Raw genomic sequence first — 19987 nt, forward strand, 5'->3', positions numbered from 1 at the left:
CACAAATGTTAATGCAGAACTGTCATTTTGTGTACTCTACTTTTACAACTGCCGAGCTATAGGAACAAAAGAGAAAAGAAATATGAAGGATGTATCATTGCACAAACAACTAACACTCCTGATGGTGGTACAAACACAGGGAGAATATAAAGGAAGAACAAATATGTATGTATATATATATATATATATATATATTTTTTTCTTTATTATTATTATTTATCCTCTGAACTTGTTGCCAGAAAATAGCAGCTAACGTATATACGTCCAGTAAAAATTCAGGCAAAAAAGAAAACAAGTGTGTGAATTATAACCTGGTAAAGTGCAGAAAGAGCTAAGCAACCATTTAGTTTTACATTATGTTGTAACATGGATTGTAAAGAATGTGCATAATAGAGACACAAAACACTTAGAGGAGAGTGAGAAGAAACATTGCCGTGGAAATATATTTTGTTTACAAAATCAGTAACCATTTTACCCTGCAAAGTAAACTATAAAAAAGGGCACACAAAACGCGTTGTGCTGTAAATGCAGAGGTTTTACATGGCATCATTTAAGCTATAACAATTTACATACAGCAGTAAAGGGCACTAATTCTTCCCCAGTTACTGTGATACTAATTAGACAGGATGGGACATAGTGTATGTTGTTGGCATTGGCAGAAAACTGTGGCACAGAAAAAAAAGCAGGTGCCACCTTCAGCAACATATTGCAGGACACACGTAAGTTACAATATAAAAACAAAAGTTTGACCGATTGCCACAGATAACATGCCTGTGTCTTCCACAGATTAGCCCCTTTCACTTTCATCAATTCAAAGCTTTCATACACGGAAACAAATGTAGCGTTTATAGAGGACGTAAACTTCCATTACTGACTTTTACCTATAGGTAAGCCTATAATATGGCTTACTTATAAATAGTGTAAATATCTCCTAAATGTTACATTACATGTAGGCAGTGAAATCACTGGTGCATGCGCTCTAAAGGAACTCCTACCCGTGCCATTCCTTCAGAACCCTGATCCATGAATGGCGGCTCCTGCACGGTAGTGACGTCATTGTGGCTCCAGCCAGTCACAGAGGCGGAGTCTGTGAACTCGGAAGCAAGGTGGGTGAAGATGGGAGCCTCTGCAGCGCTCACATCGCAACACTGGAACAGCTTTGTTTTAAGGTAAGTTTCATGTAATGTGCTAGTTGGCGATGAATACTAGCACATTATGCCTTTACCTTGCTGGAAAGGAAAAAAAAAAAAAACATCCAGCAGTATACAATCGCTCTTTTTCAAGAAGACTTGCTCGTCTTCCAGGGACATGAATACCAACTATTTGCAGACCTTGCTTCCCTTACTATAGCTAAACGCTGAGCAATGAAACCTCAGCACAGGATCAAGCACAGGAGTATGATTCATGCTAAAATTTAAGTGGTTCTGCAGGATAGAGTTGATCAAAACACCAAGTTATGGCAATCCTGGACTCAGCATTTTCTACTCCCTCATTTTGATGATTCTTTGCCACTACCCTAGCATTCCCGCTAGATCCCTGCTTAGCCCAACTTCTTGCCCACCTTTGAGTCTGGTTCCCCACCCAACCCCTGGAGTCCCCCTAGCCCCCCTCACTTTTTTCTTCTACTTCTTCTTCTTCTATCCTATGTAGAATTGGTTTCTCACAAACTCTCATTCTACAGGCTTGGACTCTCACTGCCTAGTGGGCAATACTGCTTGATGTACTGTATATTGTTAGTCAGTAACATTGTGCTGTAGTCTTGATTTAGAAACACAATTTTGTTGATAATATACCATGTCTTTCCTTGCTATTTGACTAACATTATTTATAAGGACTTATCATGTGATTGCCCTGTACCCTGAGACCTTATGTTTTCACGTTTTGTACTTTTGAGAACCAGGTCTTACACCAAATTAACAACATAAAATATTGAACAAGAAATTACTTTTCTTTTTCAACTGCATAAACTTATCTGAGCCCCGCTCACTTGGGTGTACTACAGCGTATACATGTGTGAGGGCCTTGTTTGCCCGCACGGGGATGCACAGGTGTTCTATACATCCCTGTGTAATATAGATGGATTTAAATGTATATATTCTGTTTATGTCTGTTCTGATTATGCCAATTGTTAGGCAGATATCATTAGATTAAAAAAAAAAAAAAAAGATGTAGAATGATGTGAACATAGCTAAGCTGAGCTGAAGTGCAGACTGATGTAAACTGAACTGGCTGACGATGGATGTGCAAACTGGATGTAACTTGAATCAGTATTTCTTCAGTTTTTCTTAGCAAAAAACAGGATTGAACGGATGACGCCCATGTGAAAGAATCCTTAGGCTAGTGCAGTGATGGCAAACCTTGGCACCCCAGATGTTTTGGAACTTCCTTTTTCCATGATCAGGGCTTTTTTTAGGGGGAACGTGGTGGAACTCAGTTCCACCACCTCTGGCTCAGACCCTTTGGTGCCTGCTCACCACAATCAATTGTAAACACAGAAGTCTGTGTGACAGACCTAGCCCAGAGAGACTTTTGGAGGGGACTGAATGCTAGCCTCTTGCCGATCGATCGTGGGCCCTGGCATTTGGGGGAACGGTGCTCTTTGTGAGCTGTATGCCTGGGGACCCTTGAGGTGGTATTACTGTGGATTCGGGTCCTGGTCCCCCAGGACACACAGACTCTGGGGACCCTGGATTTGCCATATTGGAATAGTGACTGATTCATACCGTTGGGACTCCTACTGTTAAATACTAATGTCATCAATTCCAGCTACCTGTCTGTTGTCTGCTAAAATGTGTATTGTAAATAAGTCTCTAGTATAGGATCTAAGAGTCATTAGATCCCATTGTTGTTTGTGTTTAATTAACTCTGCTATTGTGATAATGTTGATTAGATTTTCTGAACTACAAGACGGCCAGTCTGAGTCATCTAGGCTGTCTAAAGGGATTAGTTAATTAGCTCATGTTAATTAGGTTAATTAGGTTACAGCTGTATTGTTAGAGTAATATGAGTCGGAGGTATGCACCTCCACTTTTAGTGTATAAAAGAGCCTGTATATTGCAATAAAAGAGATTCCTGTTTGAACTTACATACAGCCTGCCTGGTGTTTGTTCTGAGCTATCACAACTGGGTTAGAACGGCACATAGCTGAAGTTCTAATCCCAGAACATTGGATGACCGAACCATCAGACGTTGCAATCTGATTCAATAGCTGCAGAGGAGTGTCAGGAGAGTGGAACCGAGCGAGCAAGGGGCTCGTTACAGTCTGGTTTCTGTGTTTACAAGTGACAGCTCTGCACTCTGTATGTAATGCAGCCCTGGTATTTAATGCCCCTTTAAGACCCTCCTACTGTTTTTGTGAAATTTGACTGTACACACCCACTATTTGATGTGATTTGGAGGGTGTGTGTAGGGGGAGGGGTTTTGTGGGGCCGTGATTAAGTTCCAGCACCTATTGTTTGAGAAAAAAAGCCCTGCCCATGATGCTCAACTAGACTGCAGAGTGCATGAGTATCATGGGAAATGTAGTTCCAAAATATCCGGGGTGCCAAGGTTCCCAAACACTGGGCTAGGTTCACACCTTGTGTCTTTTGAGAATGTGCCCAAAATTGTACGCTTTCCTCACACACAAAGAAATGCCCTTTAGCAGATGTGAGGCAATGCCATTAATACAAAAAAGTAACAATGACTTAGCTTTGTATTTTACATTACCTTTTCTTTGACATGAGAAGGCATTCTCAAGTTCACAAAATAACTCTTCATCTTCATATTTTTCATCCCTTACATTTAACCAAAAACAGTTCTCTGTCATCTCATGAGGCTTAATCTAGAAATTAAACAGAAATAAGCATAATCATTTGCATAATATCAAAATTAATGCCCATTTTTTAGAAATCTGCAAATTACATATGTTTTATATTTTTCATCCGAAAAGAAATCTATTTGTTGAAAAATAGTTATTAAAATTCCAAACAACATTCGCCTGCAATCTCCTGCATACACCCCATTTTCCGATATTTAAAGAATCTTCTGTAGTTAGTGATTTTCGAAGCTAGTAGACTTTTGACTTTTTAAAACAACATTGCTTATGACAAATGTCTGTTGTCAAAAAAAAATTTCAATCTGCTTAAGGCAGAGCTGATAAAAGACTTTGTTCGTTAAAAGAGAAAAAAAAAAAGTGAATTTGTGTGTGCGGAATAAAAATGCAGAAAATCCATCTCAACATGTTTTCTTTCAGATGAATTGATCATCTTTCCAATTTGCATGTAAGAGTATCCAGTTTGCAAATTTTTTTTTTCTTTTTCTTAATTGAAAATGTATGTAGTCGTGTGATGTACATTACTGTTCAATTACATACAATTATACAGCATTTTTATGGACAAGAATTCCAGGTATAAACACATAGCAAATATAAGGAATCATGCTGTTAGCTCTACGCGCTAGCAAATTATTTCATGGTTCAGCTCAATAGAAGTGAGCATGCTGGAACAGTGCGTATTATAAAAAGCTTGATAGAGTGGAAAAAAGGGCATTTGTACATACAGCCTTACGTTGGATAACCGCAAGGAAGTTCAGAGGGTAGAAACCTTAAAGGCTTAGAACAACCAAAGAGATGCTAGTTCTTTGTAGATGGTGGATGCTTGTTTTAAAGGTAAGGTTTAAAGGTACCTTTAAATGCAGTTTTAGTTACATAAAGCTTTGCTTCCTTTTCTCCCTGTGACTAGCCCCCCAAAGCCACTTGTCTTCTGTGCTCTGTTAGTTGCAGGCATCCTAGTGTAATCCACATACAATGCAAGATCAGCATTATGAGGATGCCAAGGGCCCAAAACATAACATGGTGCATCTGAGAAAGACATAGAACCCCAGCTGCTGGAGGAGTGACAGATAAAGTTGTTTGTTTATTGGTACCTTAAAGAAATATGAACCCCACTGCAAGGGTAGTTTTGAATTTTCCCCAGAGTTCAGCAGTACAATATCTAATATTTTCTAGTGTACTTGGGCGTTGAAATAATTTATAAGGGGAACCACTACTTAATATTATATTACATATGACGGACCAGGAGAAATTAGACCAGATTGTACATATATTTTAACTAAAACACTGCATAGACAAAGTGGATGAAAACCTGATACATGAAATTTGAGCTGGGCATATATATATATATCTGTAGTGTTTTCTTATCTCTCTTCAAAGCCCTCAGGTGATGGACACTGGCACACTCTAAACAGGAAGTTCAATTCCCCATATAACCCCTCCCCTTATCGGGAGAACCTCATTTTGTAGCAAAGCAAAACGCGTGTAACCAGAAAGAGGGGAGGGACCTCTGTGTCCCGTGATGTACTCCAAGAAAAGGATTTTACAGATAAGCTGTTATAAAAATCCTATTTTCTTTATCGTATATCACGGGACACAGAGCCACAGTAATTACTGTATGGGATGTCCCAGAGCAATACCACCTGAGGGGAGGGGACACAAACAAAAGTAGGGTGCAATCAGACCTGAGGACCTATACTGCTGCCTGCAGCACACTGCGCACAAAGGCGACATCCCCATGCCTTCTTACATCCACCTGATAGAATCTGGTGAATGTATGGACTGAAGACCAGGTTGCGGCCTTGCAGATTTGAGCCATGGAGGCCTGGTGATGCACTGCCCACGAAGCACTAACAGCCCTGGTGGAGTCCGCTTTGATTTGAAAAGGTGGAACCTTCCTCTTCAAGCCATAAGCTTGAATAATTACTTGCGGAATCCATTTGGCAATAGTAGATTTTGACGCTGCCTGTCCTTTCCTAGGACCTTCAGGCAACATAAACAAAACATCGGTTTTCCGAATCTGAGCAGTCGCTTTCAAATAGATTTTGACTGCTCTCACTACATCCAAAGAATGTAGTGACTTTCCTTCCTTAGAACAGGGTTCTAGAAAAAATGAAGGTAAAACAATATCCTTGTTTAGGTGAAAACCTGAAACCACCTTTAGCAGAAAGCTAGGATGAGGACGTCATACTACTCTATCCTTGTGAATGATGGCTGGCATCTGTTGTTACCACCTTCCAGGTAACCATTAAGAAGGATTTCCCCTTCTGCAGATTCTCAGATATCCTCTACCAACTGAGCCTCTGGCGCACTTTTGGCGACAAACGCATCGGAAAATCTAGTGCTTGGACCTTCTTGTTCCAGGCAGACAGGATATTGTTTTGCAGCAGTCTCAAATGAGACAAAGGCAAATGGAAGGACCCTTCTTTGCCCTGACCACCTGGACCAGCTCCTTTATGGAGCAGATCTTTGCCTGGGGTAAAAACACCCTCTGCTGGGCTGTATCTATTACCAGACCCAAGTATTCTAATCTTCTTACCGGCTTAAAAGACAATTTCTCTAAGTTGAGGACCCAACCTAGGTATCCCAGGTAGTTGACTGTAGTGACCATGCTTTTTTCCAAGTGGGCTACCGACCGGTCTATCAAGAGCAGATCGTCTAGGTATGCTATTAATGTTATACCTTGAGTCCTTAATCTGGCCACAGGAAGGGCCAGAAGTTTTGTAAACACCCCAGGTGCAGTAGATAGACCGAAAGGCAAGGCTACAAACTGAAGAATACGTTTTTCTACTTCGAAACGCAGATACTTCTGGTCTTGTAACCTAGAGCTATTGTGGAGACCACCCATCTGTCTCGGAATTCTTCCTGCCAGACCCTTGAGAACTGCAGAAGTCTTCCCCCCACTCAATCGAATGGGGGCACCCCTTCATAAAGAGGCTTTAGCGTTCTGTCTTGAGGTTTTCCTCCCCCAGGATTTCTATTGTCCCTGGGGGTTGATCTTGAGGTTTACCTCTTGAACCTGATGGAGGAGGCTGTTGGGACTGCCTGGAGGCTGATGCCCCTGGCACTGGAGAAAGAGCCCGTTTAAATGAGGGATGTTTACTCTTTTTCTTAACTGGCAAAAGGGTACTTGATATTTTTTGGCTATATTTGTCCAAATCCTCCCTAAACAGCTTTTCATAGCGGAAAGGAAAACCAGCCAGGAGCTTTTTGCATGGCGCATCGGCTGACCAACTTTTCAACCATAAGATTCTACGCATATGTACCAACCCAAGCGTAAGGCGAGAGGTTTGAAGAATAGAATCTCTGATTGTGTCATTTGCAAAACACAAAGCCGCTGGCAGCTCGGCTAACTCCTGGGTCTGCTGTTCAGGGAAAACCTTGAGCACCTGTTTCAAATTGTCTCCCAAGGATTCACATACCCCAATTGCCGACACTGCAGGTTGAGCCACTGAACCTGCCAAGGAGAAAATGTTTTTTAACAGGAATTCCAATTGTTTATCAGTTGGATCAGTTGTTCCAATTGTTTATCAGTTGGATCACTAAGCATTTGCGCATTGTCAAACTTTTATTCACAGAGGATATAGCAGTGTCAATTGCTGGTATACTCCACATCTTAGTAAATTTTTCCTCCATAGGATAAAGTGTTGAAAACTTTTTAGGAGGGAAAAAAATGCTTATCTGGGTGATCCCACTCAGAATACATAAGCTTTTCTAGTAATGAATGGACAGGAAAGGCACGCAAGGCTTGAGGAGGCTTAAGTGAAACCAAACAGGAAGTGGGCTCTTCAATCAACTCCGTTAAGGGAAGCTTAATTGTGGAGCGGATCATTTCAGTAAGAGAATGCACCAGCAACTTCTCAGCATGTGAAGCTGAAGAAGGTCCTTTCCCACTTGATCCCTCGAAAGAGGAATTATCAGCCTCTTCACGGTCCCCTGAGGGGGATTCATCTTCCCCCTCCCACTGTTTCTCTGTTTGAGGATCCTGGGTGGTAGAAGGGGATCTAATGCGTTTTCTTCCATTATGTGAAGATGCGATTAAAGCTGCTAATCTTTCCTTCAATCCACTCATAGCTGAGGAGAAAACCTGCTCAGTTATATAGACAGGGGCTGAAGTGTCAGAAGCAATTGCAGCCCCTGATGACCCCGATGGCCCACTCTGACCAGTCTCCCTAGAACTTTCAGGGGGGGGCGGGTGTTGCAGAGGGAGGGTCCTTAGGGCCTGAGGGCGACCCATCTGTGCCCTTGGTTTTTGTGGTATTTGCGGACAAAAAGAAAGGTGCCTCTAAGTGCAGAATTAAAAGCTTTTTTAATATCCCCCAAAGGGATTAAAAACACTTACAGGATCTGAGGAAGGGAAGAGCATATTATTCATTGATAGTGCAGGTGATCTGGCATCAGGAAGGTCCCCAGCGTATTGTAAACTCACAGGGCTGTTCATATACTGCGGCAGAAGGTCTCAAAAACGGCAACAGAAGAGTGCCCAAGGCACTGTAAGTACCGATAAACGGCCGTGCTGTCCTAATCCATGGAGAGTGGAGATCCCACAAGTGACGTCAGCAGAGGGGGACAGCAACCAGCGTGGATCGCAAGCTGGATGCAGTCATCAGAATGGGACGCGTTTCGGAACTACTAATTGGTTCCTTTGTCAACCTAATGACTGCAGGTTTAACACAGACTTAACTTATGCTCTCTGGGCAGGCTATGGGCATGGTATTTGTACCACCCCCTCTGGTCATAGTGCTGAACACAAACGCAGAGGTATTACCAAAATAAAAAATGCACCCACTGCTGAGCAATAGTCCAGCAACTGCCGCTGCTATTAAGCTCAGCCTGATGCTTAAGCAAATGTGCCCTGGGATTGTCTGTGTCACCAACACCCACATGCCACCCGTCCACTCTGTGTCCCTCCTGAAGCACGCCAACCCTGCTAAGCCCCCCTCCTCCGACCACCCACCATGCCCCCCTCATCTTTTTCAAAACGGACTGTTTTCCCGCGCAAGTGGGCTCCGATCAGACCGGATCGCATGGAGGAGGACTGGGGTGGAGGAGAGGAGGAGAGCTGCCGGCGCGGCACAACGCCGACTGAGCCATGCTCCCTCTGCCTCCTGGAGTGAAGCTATCCAGGTGGGGGGACATTCCAAGGAGAAAAAAAAAACATTCCCACGTCTTACCTAGAGCTTGGGCCGGAGGAAGCGTGCAGCTTGTGACACAGAGCGAGACTGACAAGCATGGAATCAGGTACGTGCTCTTGACAGCCCCCGGTGGTGACTATAGGCATGACAACATTTACTTTAAAGGAGAAAACCCACAAGAATTAGAAAAATTCCTTAGGAATCTCCCTTACCTTATCCAGCTGCAGGGTTCTGTGGTAACAGACCCAATCTCCACCACTCACGGTGGGCTCCGTTGAAAAACCTTCAGGGACTGGGGCCCCCTTTTTATCAGGGGATCCACAGCCCTGGGCCTGTAAAGCACCCCGTCAGGAATATGGCTGAAAAAAACAAAAACAAATACTGGATCCTGGGGTCCAGCTCTCTAAAAAGAAAAGCGTTATAGGCAAAACCTTGTTTCTTCGGACACAAGGCCCAGGTACCATTTAATTCAGCCTGGAAAAGACTCTTTGAATGGATCCGGTTGCCTAGCTTGCCCCAGCAAGGAATATTCCAGTGGAGCTCAGCACAGCACAGCACATCTTTACTCATGACCAACACCTAAGACACTGGCGAAAAAAATGAGGTACTCCCAGTAAGGGGAGGGGTTATATGGGGAATTGAGCTTCCTGTCTAGGGTGTGCCAGCGTCCATCACCTGAAGGTGCCATATAACACATACAGTAATTACTGTGGCTCTGTGTCCCGTGATGTTCGATAAAGAAATCTCTAACATGATGAGCACTTTCTAAAGAATATATAAAGCTAAAGACAGCAGATATACATATAAAACTTATGTAGGGAGATTTGTTGCATCTCTGTATCATCTGAGGCTGTTCACTTCACTGGGTATATGTGAAGGTTTACATCCACTTTAATAGTTTCTAAGCACTTATATGACTGTATATAAAACTTTAAACAAATGATTGAAATTAAAATATATTTGTGTCCAGCAGTTGACCACATGATCTGGAGCTCCACTTGGCCTGCACTTATCAGCTCCACCGCAACTTACTGTGCAGGGCAGAACCGTACATCCCAGCACCTCCGCCAGTCACCCACCACACAGGGGATAATGTGCAAGTGGCACAAGGCTGTAAGAGCACCGCAGAAGCTCACAGACTTTTACCAGATCTTAGGGAGACCAAGATGGTGCTAATCCTCAGCTCAGTAGTAAGCTTTGCCATCACTCTGCAATACATGGTTCATTGTGCACTGGAGGCTCTGCTTTTCAAAAACCAGGTGAGTCATCCCCACCATTTATTTCCACTAAGCGTAACCTATTAAAATTGAGGAAGATTACAGATGAAGAGATATCTAGCCCTCTACCCAGTCCTATTGATTTTGAGGGTCCACTAACAGACCAGCCATCTCAGTTCTCTATTGAAGCCTTTGCTGTGGCTGGTCAACCTCAGGGGACACTATGAAAAATATGCTTTATTCCCTGAAGCACACGGTCCATAGTGTAACGACTTCAAAAAGTATATTATCTTATATGAGTCACACTGTTCAAAAGCAAGCAGAGAGGCTTAACCATATAGAAACTAAAATGGAGAAGTTGTATGTGGTGCATAATGATCTTGTTGACAGACCTTCTAGTCATTATTCAGCAACCAATGAAAGCTCTACTACCTACTCTGAATGATCTGGAGCTATGTATTAAAAGGGCGTGCGGGATTCCTAAACAAAAATTTGAGCCAGACATCGTGCCCAGGGATGTTCTGGCTCACATACATTTATTTCATGTTAAGGAATACCTAATGTCAGCGTTCAGTTCTGCCAGATACATTTGACAGATAAAAGAATCTCTTTATACACAGACCCATTTCAGATAACTTTCATGTACACACAAGAAAAAAATCCCACAGCTCTTACCTAGGTTCTGGGAAACCACATTGCCTACATGAAGCTCCTAGTGTCCTGACAGGGCAAAACTTTCCCAATTTATAGCATTAACAAAGGCCTCTCTTTAAATAAAGAATAGAATTTCCTCCATGTAAACACTTAATCTCTCATCCTACAACCTCCAGGACACCTACAGTCTGTTCGTCAGATTCCTATGATGGTGAGTCCTTGTAGAAGACCAACTCGGGGGTTCCCCAGGGCATAGAGTCTAAGCCCCAGCCTACTTCTTTACCAGGGCCCCAATGGTGAGGATAGACTTGGAGCAGACTGGTACAAGATCGCAGCCTCTAGATAAACCCAGCCATAGATTCAGAGACCACTCACGTGTGCAGAGTACAGATTGCAGGAGATAAAAGAGGATCCAGGAAATAAGCTGGGGTCAGGGCACGCAGCAGACTTGGAGGAGGACAAGGAAGTGATAGATGAGAAAGGGATATGTATCAACAGTAGAGCAGGTGATTACAGAAGCCAGCTACACATGAGTAAAACCACAGGTCAAGCATCAAGCAGAAGCACTGCAGAAAGGAGGTAAGAATTTCACAAGCAGGAAACTACAGGCTAAACCGTGACATAGACTTGATTTGCTATACCACTTTTGTCTACTACACACAGGTACTCTTCCCTGTCAATATAGTATTGTGTTAATGCTTCCAAAATAGCACACATTGCACTAATGTACTCTCTTCTCCTCTTAAGAAATGGTTTTTGGTAGCCCCTGTGGTATGTGTAGCAGCAGTTGCTGCCCATTGTTCCTGCAATGCTGACAGGATGCTATTATCTTTTTATTATCTTTTCCATTTTTCTTTTTCACCAGTCTCACCCACCTATCTTCAACTAAACGGACTACTCCCAATCATGAGGACTCCTATTTCCTCACTCGGAAAACTTGGAACTTTGCAGCGTTTTCCCTTACTACCCACTGGCTCTTTTGATAAGGAATATACTTTTAAGAAACAAATTTCTCCTCAAAACTCCTCTCTGCTTTGCTTTCATGTGTTTAAACGTGAACACTACTAAAAAGAAATGTTGCGTTTTAACTGCAGTCAGAAACTCTGTTGCAATAAGCACATCTAATGCCCCGTACACACGGTCGGATTTTCCGACGGAAAATGTGTGATAGGACCTTGTTGTCGGAAATTCCGACCGTGTGTAGGCTCCATCACACATTTTTCATCGGATTTTCCGACACACAAAGTTTGAGAACAGGCTATAAAATTTTCCGACAACAATATCCGTTGTCGGAATTTCCGATCGTGTGTACACAAATCCGACGCACAAAGTGCCACGCATGCTCAGAATAAATAAAGAGATGAAAGCTATTGGCTACTGCCCCGTTTAGAGTCCCGACATACGTGTTTTACGTCACCGCGTTCAGAACGATCGGATTTTCCGACAACTTTGTGCAAAAAATTTAGACTTCTATTGAATCACTGTCAATCCATAAATCCCCAGGAAAGGAATATTATAAGGGACTATAATCCCCTTCTTTATTATTTTCAATCTTGTCATGCCCTCTGCTTCTATACCCGTGAAATAGAAGCAGAGTATGTCAATTCACTGTCGGAAGAAGTCACTGGACGAAACGCGCTGGGGTCGGACCACACGACAACCAGAAGTGACATCAGGCTTGGTGTCAAACGTGATGTAGCACTAGTCACGAACATTGAACATGCCTCCAGGTGATCATAGAGTGTTTATACATTATAGAGTGATTTTTATATGCAATACATAGCTTCTCTTGAGAAAGCGGGTTATGTTAATCTGGTAAGCAGATACCTCATCATACCTGGGTGTTTGTGGGTGTTGGTGGTTGTTGGCGACACGGATCTGGTATTAAATTAATTTTAAGAGCACATGAACACAAATTTACTGGATTTAATTATTGGCACTTTTTGTCTGCTTTATAACACTTTTTAAATTTTTCAATAATTGATTTTGTATAACAGATTTGTTCTGTCACAATTCACAGTAATGTATTTATTTTGTAGTGCAACACTTATGTTTACATACATGGTAGGGATACTTTCTCTTATGTGTTTTCAGCTTTAAATTGTATCTCTATTGCATCAGTTTGCGTTTAATTATTTATTTATTGCGTAGTAGTGTTTAAGGTTTAAGAAGCCAGCAGTAACACTTTATAGTACATTTTTCACATTGTTATTACAAATCACAATTTTAGAGGACATTGTATTTAGATCACAGAGTAAGATTGGGTATCAGCTCCTGTGCACAGTGTGTGGGCATAGTAATAAGGCATAAACATGCTAATATTACCCAAACAAAATGTATGGCTCAAATCGCACTGCACAGACATTGCATGTGATTTGCACAGGGATGAGGTGTGATTCCTGTGTGAATAGCATGCACCAGTGTAAACTTAGACTCAAAGAGAAGAATACAGTGCCTACAGTCAACTTGGTGGAGGTTCACTGATGTTTTGGGGTTGCTTTGCTGCTTCAGGCACTGGATGTCTTGACTGTGTGCATGACATTATGAAATCTGAAGACTACCAAAGAATTTTGGGGTGCAATGTAGGGCCCAGTGTCAGAAAGCACGGTCTCCGTCAGAGGTCATGGGTCTTAAAGCATGACAATGCTTCATTACACACGTCAAAAAGCACCCAGAAATGGTTTAAGAAAAAGCGCTGGAGAGTACTGAACTGCCCAGCAATAAGTCCAGAAAGAGCAGAAAGACCTCAAAACAGCAGTAACCCTTGAAATCTGAGAGACCTGGAGCAGTTGGCGAAAGAAGAGTGGTCCAAAATTTCAGTAGAGAGATGTAAGACACTTATTGATGGTTACAGAAAGCGATTGATTTTAGTTATTTTTTTTTTCAATGGGTGTGCTACCAAATATTAAATTTGAGGGTGCCAATAATTTTTGGAGTTTTGCATGGAATATGTCAGATGTGGCTTTTTGTGTCTCCACTTTTTTTGTTTCATACCAATACAAACATAAAAAAACATGAGAATGCCTAAACATTTGTAATTGTAACAATTTTCTGGTCGAAGTGGTGCATTATCTGACAGAAATGCAGGGACGCCAATATTTTTGCTCATGACTGTATGACACTACAGGTCACAGGGGGTCAGAGGAAAAAAAAAAAAAAAATACCACAGAGGTCCAGCTATCCAACATTGTGTTGTGGATACTGAAAAACTTTCATCAAGCTTAAATAATAAACACAAAGGAGTTTGTCAGTGGGACAGGTACATATTGATTATTCCTTGCAGGGACAGCTTTATGTCACTTTTTTGTTTAAATCCTGAGGTTTAATCCAACCCCCCCCCCCCCCCCCCCCCCCATATATACACCTTACTCCTGTGTGTGGACACTTGTAATGAGAGATGTGGCTGCTAAGATATTTACAAAGTTTCCCGGGGAAAAAAAAGAAAGTCACAAATGAAGAAATGAGGGGTATAGGACTATAAAAAGGACCACAATTTCAAATGGGCTTTAATAGGTGAGATTTATAAAAAGTAAAGAATAAATTAATAAATGTATGTTCTTTGGAGTGAAGGGCAAGTAAAAGTGCTGTTGATCTTAAACAAACTGAAGCCTGAATTTAAAAGCTTCAGAAGCATATGTATATGTCAAAACACCTAAAGCTAATACACAGCAACAACTAATATTTAGTCACTAAAAACATGAAATGATGTGGAAGCAGAAACTTTTTTTTTTTTTTTTACTAGAAATATTCACACTAGATTTGAGGTATGAACAAGCTTGCAGCTGTGTCACATAAATGAGGACATCAGCTAGGCAGAGGGGTTTATCAATGCTTCACTACAATAGGTGATTGTGTCCTTGGACTAAGAAGGGTTGTCAAGTCATGTGATCATTATTCAGCTCATGGAAAGCACAAGAGTGCTTGCATGCATATGTAATTTCACCTCTTAGAAATTAACAAGGCTGTTGAGTCCACAAGGGTTTTCTTCATAAATTATGAATGAATATTAAAGAATTTCAGCACATATCTAAACTGCTTGATGTGGTTAGCACAGTTATAATCCAATTTCAAATATGTTATACCTACAGTGATAAAAATGGTCACAAAATTATGTTGGTAAGCCAACTAAAATGCCTTACTTTTTGCCAGTTAAGCCTCTTCATGCCCACTTCTGGTTTAAATTCCTTCTTAGGCTTTAGGCCAAATGGAAGATTCTTCATTGGAGGGGATCTTTGGGCTCCTAAAAATAAAGGTAGTGGTGGGGCACCTGGTGGAGCACCTGCCATTGGAGGTAAAGGTGGTGGTGGTGGTGGTGGGGGTGGTACACATCCACTTGAAAATGCAGGTGGTGGTATAGGTGGTGGGGGAACACCAGAAGGTGGAAAACTGTCAGACCCTTTAGGAGGCACACTTTCAGACGGAACAGCAATACCATACTAAAAGAAAAAAAAAAAATGCAATTATAAAATACATTTTAAAAATAAAATCCTAGTGTGACCATCATAGGAAAATGTACAATTAGTAATGCATGAATTATACCAGGATGCAAATGCAACTAGATAGGCTAAATGGAATTCAGAATTATAATGCTGCCTTTTTATGAACTACAAAATGCAGTGGAAGAAATTGTCACAGTACAGGAAAGGAAATTTGTGGCATTTACTCTAAAAAAAACTGACACATTTATTATTAGCCTTTAGCTTTATTTGCAAATAAAATTTAAAGTAGTGCAGAGATGATGATAAATACTTCTTCCCAGAAATAAAGTTAAATGCTTCCCTAACCTTAAAGTGGTTGTACAAGTCTATATTAAGGCTTACCTGTAGGTGCTTGAAATATCTTCTAAACCTCCACGGTTTAGGAGATATTTACTGAAAAGACAATCGCCGATGACTACGGTGCGTGCGCCGATGTCATTGGCACATGCGCCAATGTCATAGGCACATGTGCCCTTTAGAAAGGGTACATGTGCCGTTACCATTAGGGGTCATGGCGTGACTGGCGGCTCCTGCACGCATGCGCGGGAGTGACGTCACGCAACTCCGGCCAGTCACAGAGCCTGAGTAGTTTGCGGCCCCGGAAGGAAGGGGGGGAGATTAAAGCTCCCTGCTCGTGGCGACAATGGCGATAGCGCGGGCTTCTGTGTCAGGTAAGTGACACATAATGGGCTACTATGCAATGCATAGTAGCCCATTGTGCTTTACCCTTGCAGGGAAATAAAGAGGAAGTAAAACTCACCAGGGTTTACTTCCTCTTTGAAGCTACATGCCCACGGACTTTTTAAAAAACGAGCTGCAAAGCTAGTACCAACGCCAGGAAAAAAGCGCAATTTTTTTTCGCGTTTTGCATTGGCGTCAATACCCATTTAGCCATGCTAGCTTTCAGCTGCGTTCCTTTGTCTCTATTCAAAATCAATGGTTCCCTATGGGAGCCTATTGATTTGAATAGAAGTCTCATAAGAAGTCGACTTGCAGTGTGACTTGTGTGCTGAGAATTTGAAGGGGAACCGCGACAAAATTTTGTGTGAGGTTCCCCCCAAGATCCATACCAGCCTTTTATCTGAGCACGCAGCCCGGCAGGTCAGGAAAGGAAGGGGACAAGTGAGCGCCCCTCCCCCCTCCTGGACCATACCAGGCCACATGCCCTCAACATGGGGAGTGGGTGCTTTGGGGCAGAGTGCCCCCCATCCCAAAGCACCTTGTCCCCATGTTGAGGACAAGGGTCTCTTCCTGACAACCCTTGCCCGGTGGTTGTCGGGGTCTGCAGACAGGGAGTTATCTTGATCTGGAAGCCCCTTTTAACAAGGGGCCCCCTAGATCACGGCCCCCACCCTAGATGATTGAGTATGGGGTACATCATACCCCTACCCATTCACCTAAATAAAAAAAAGTGTCAAAAATAAACACACTACACAGGTTTTTAAAGTATTTTACAAAAACCTCCAACTACTGATAACAGAAAAATGTAGAGCATAGAGCAATATACAATACAATACAATATAAATATACAACAGTGGAGGAACCCCCCCCCCTTAAAGTCTACATAACTCACTCAAGTAAACGTGCAAATTACTATAAAGATCCCAAAATTTAAAAAAAACTATCAGTGACAAATGTAATATATTTAATAAAAAAGTGATGGTGACACCCTCTAGTAATAAAACTGGGTGTATAAAAATGCTCCTATATTAATCCAATGAAGGTGAACAATGTCCTTATAAATAATCGTTCTCCTGTGAATGCTCATTCTTAGTGAGAAAGCACCTTGTGCCCCATCACCAGCATGCGCTCACCTTACAATAAGACCTACAAAAGGTCTAAAGGGGAAAGCATGTATAGACCTTTTGTAGGTCTTATTGTAAGGTGAACGCATATATTGGCTGGTGGCGGGGCACAAGGTGCTTTCTCACTAAGAACAAGCATTCACAGGAGAATGATCATTTATAAGGACATCTTCATTGGATTAATATGTGAGCATTTTGATACACCCAGTTTTGTTACTAAAGGGTGTCACCATAACTTTTTTATTTAATATATTACATTTGTCACTGATTTTTATAATTTATGGGCTTATTATAGTAATTTGCATGTTTATTTGAGCGGGTTATGTAAACTGTACTAAAAGGTGGTTCCACCACTGTTGTATATTTGCACTATACTGTAATTATTTCTGTGTATACATTATTATCATCATCATCAGTAGTTGGAGGTTTTCCTGCATTATAAACACCATATTATATCACCATTTAACAGGAGGCTAGAGCTTCACTCATCCTATTAAAAAAAAAAAAAAAAAAAAGCAGTAGAGTAGTTGGTCATGAAGGGAACACAGGAGGCTACCAGTTTGTGTCTGTGATGAGCAGAATACCTGAATACACTGCTGGGAAAAACTCAGGGTGCCCACAAAACAGCAAAACTGAGAGCCCACCTGAGCAAGCAGCTACAAGGAACAAAGAATAGATGTGTTATAAAGAGTTCTTAGCAGCACTGGGACCAGTCAATGTGTAACACAGTGGCCAAACAGGGGTGTTGGGATAGGGTTGACGTGCACAGATTTACAGGTCACAAGAGCAGGTTGCAGCAAAAGTTCATAGGTTCACAGAAGCAGGATGTGGACAAAAGAGTACAGGTGTTAGAAACAAGAAGCTAGCTCAAGAACAAAGTGAAACACACAAGTGCTGATGAGCAGGTACTGGTAAGACATAAAGAACCTGCTGGAATGAGTGAATCCCTTGCAGCACTGGGACTCTAGATACACTGGGCTGAAGTAACACAGTAGGAAAAGCACAGAAAAACACAGAGCCACAAAAAAAGACACAAGGTGGGAGTGCATAGGTTCTGATCACAAGGGGCTGGGTGAGACTCACAAATAAAACACAATGGTGCAAATAAGCAGGAACTGACTGAAACGTAGAGGGTGAACGAAGACTGGATGCTGATGGATACTGTCTGGGGAATACAAGGATCACAGGAAAATTCTGGAAGTCACAGGACACAATATACAGGGATCACAAGGCTGGAACGACTGACAACACTGGGAAAAGCTAAGACACACAGCAGCTGAATACAAGCTGGACAACACTGGGAACACTGGAAGGGCATTATAACAAAATACTGGGAGGCACTGGTAAACACTATAAAATGCGCAAGGAAAATATGAGTTTTTGGGATTTGCAAATCATTGCATTCTGTTTTTATGTACAGTAGATTTTATACAGTGGTGAATTATCTTGCTCAAACTAGTAAATTAGTAACAGTGAATAAAAACAAAAAATAAAACAAGCATGTGTCAGCCACATAAAATGTGTCACTTAGTGTCCATATTGTTCATTACTCAAAATCTACTGTGCAATATGTCTCAGAGACACCAATGTGATATATCAACATAAATGTCCAAAAATGAGTAAAAAAAAAATTGTGTCCAAACAATTTTTAAAAAAAGAAAAGAAACAGATGAATAAAGGTGCACTGTTCCCAGTTTTCCCTAATAATGACATCCAATGAAGTGCTTCTGTGTTCCACCAGTGCTCAAAAATAGAAAAATGGCCTCTTAGCAAATCTCCATGATCTACAGAATATAAGAGACGTTGGACAGCGTGAATTTCAGGGCTTCCTTCAACCTCCCAGGTTCAGCTGTACGTCAGCACTGTGTGGAAGTGGATCATATGTTCAACCATAGACGCCTCAATCTCCACACCAGATCTCGTTATGAGCCTCAAGCCAGCTATTCTTAGTATTGGGCTATGTTGTATATATGAAAAGGAAGACTCTCCTCTTATAATAATTGTAACATAGAACCATTAAAAAACAGGATACAAAACAAATAGATAATAAAAAATAAAAATATAAAAAACACACACACTATATATATATATATACATATATACACACACACACACACACACACACACACACACAAAAATACACATATAATAAAAACAACAAATTAAAAATATATAAGTAAATAAATAAAAATAAAATAAAGGATGAAAAATAAAAGGCTGTAAATGTATCCACTACCCAGCATGCGTATTCAAAATAAGAGATCTCTAATAAGCGGCCTGCATGCTGGGAAAAAATACACTACATTGCATGATTTACAGGGATAATGTGTAAAATACATGACGATTTTGTATAAAGATTATTGATAAACTTACACTAAAAGATGTACAAAATCAGTGGCAAAAAATACATGACAGGAAAAATATTTGCAAAGTTATGTAATACTTAGCAATGTACTGTATTGGTATTAAAAATAGGAAATAAAAAAAAAGATTACATAGTTACATAGTTGGCAAGGTTGAAAAAAGATGCAAATCCATCAAGTTCAACCTGTGTGTGTGCGCTTTTATGTCAATATTACATTGTATATCCCTGTATGTTGTGGTCATTTAGTTGTGGTCTAATAGTTTTTTTAAATCATCTATGCTCCCTGCTGAAACCACTGCTTGTGCAAGAGAATTTCATATACGTACTGCTCTTACCGTAAAGAACCCTCTACGTAGTTTCCGGTTAAATCTCTTTTTCTCTAATTTTAGTGAATGGCTGCGAGTCTTTTCAAATGCCCTTTCGCGGAACAGTTTTATCCCTATTGTGGGGTCACCAGTACGGTGTTTGTACATTGAAATCATATCCACTCTCAAGTGTCTCTTCTCCAGAATGAAGTTCAGT

The 19987-nt window shown here is 41.3% G+C and overlaps 1 protein-coding gene across 1 annotated transcript in view; it reads right to left on the bottom strand.

Annotated features, from left to right (window-relative positions):
* The window catches only part of DIAPH3 (diaphanous related formin 3), a 1160230-nt gene that overhangs the window by 687680 nt on the left and 452563 nt on the right, over positions 1-19987 (bottom strand). The window contains exons 17-18 of the mRNA XM_073614238.1: positions 14957-15253; positions 3709-3823 (exon numbers count right to left, since the gene is read on the bottom strand). Coding sequence (XP_073470339.1) covers positions 3709-3823; positions 14957-15253 — 412 coding nt within the window. The remainder of the gene's footprint in view (positions 1-3708; positions 3824-14956; positions 15254-19987) is intronic.

Source organism: Aquarana catesbeiana, linkage group LG02 (assembly GCF_042186555.1).
Source record: "Aquarana catesbeiana isolate 2022-GZ linkage group LG02, ASM4218655v1, whole genome shotgun sequence".
NCBI classification, from domain to species: domain Eukaryota; kingdom Metazoa; phylum Chordata; class Amphibia; order Anura; family Ranidae; genus Aquarana; species Aquarana catesbeiana.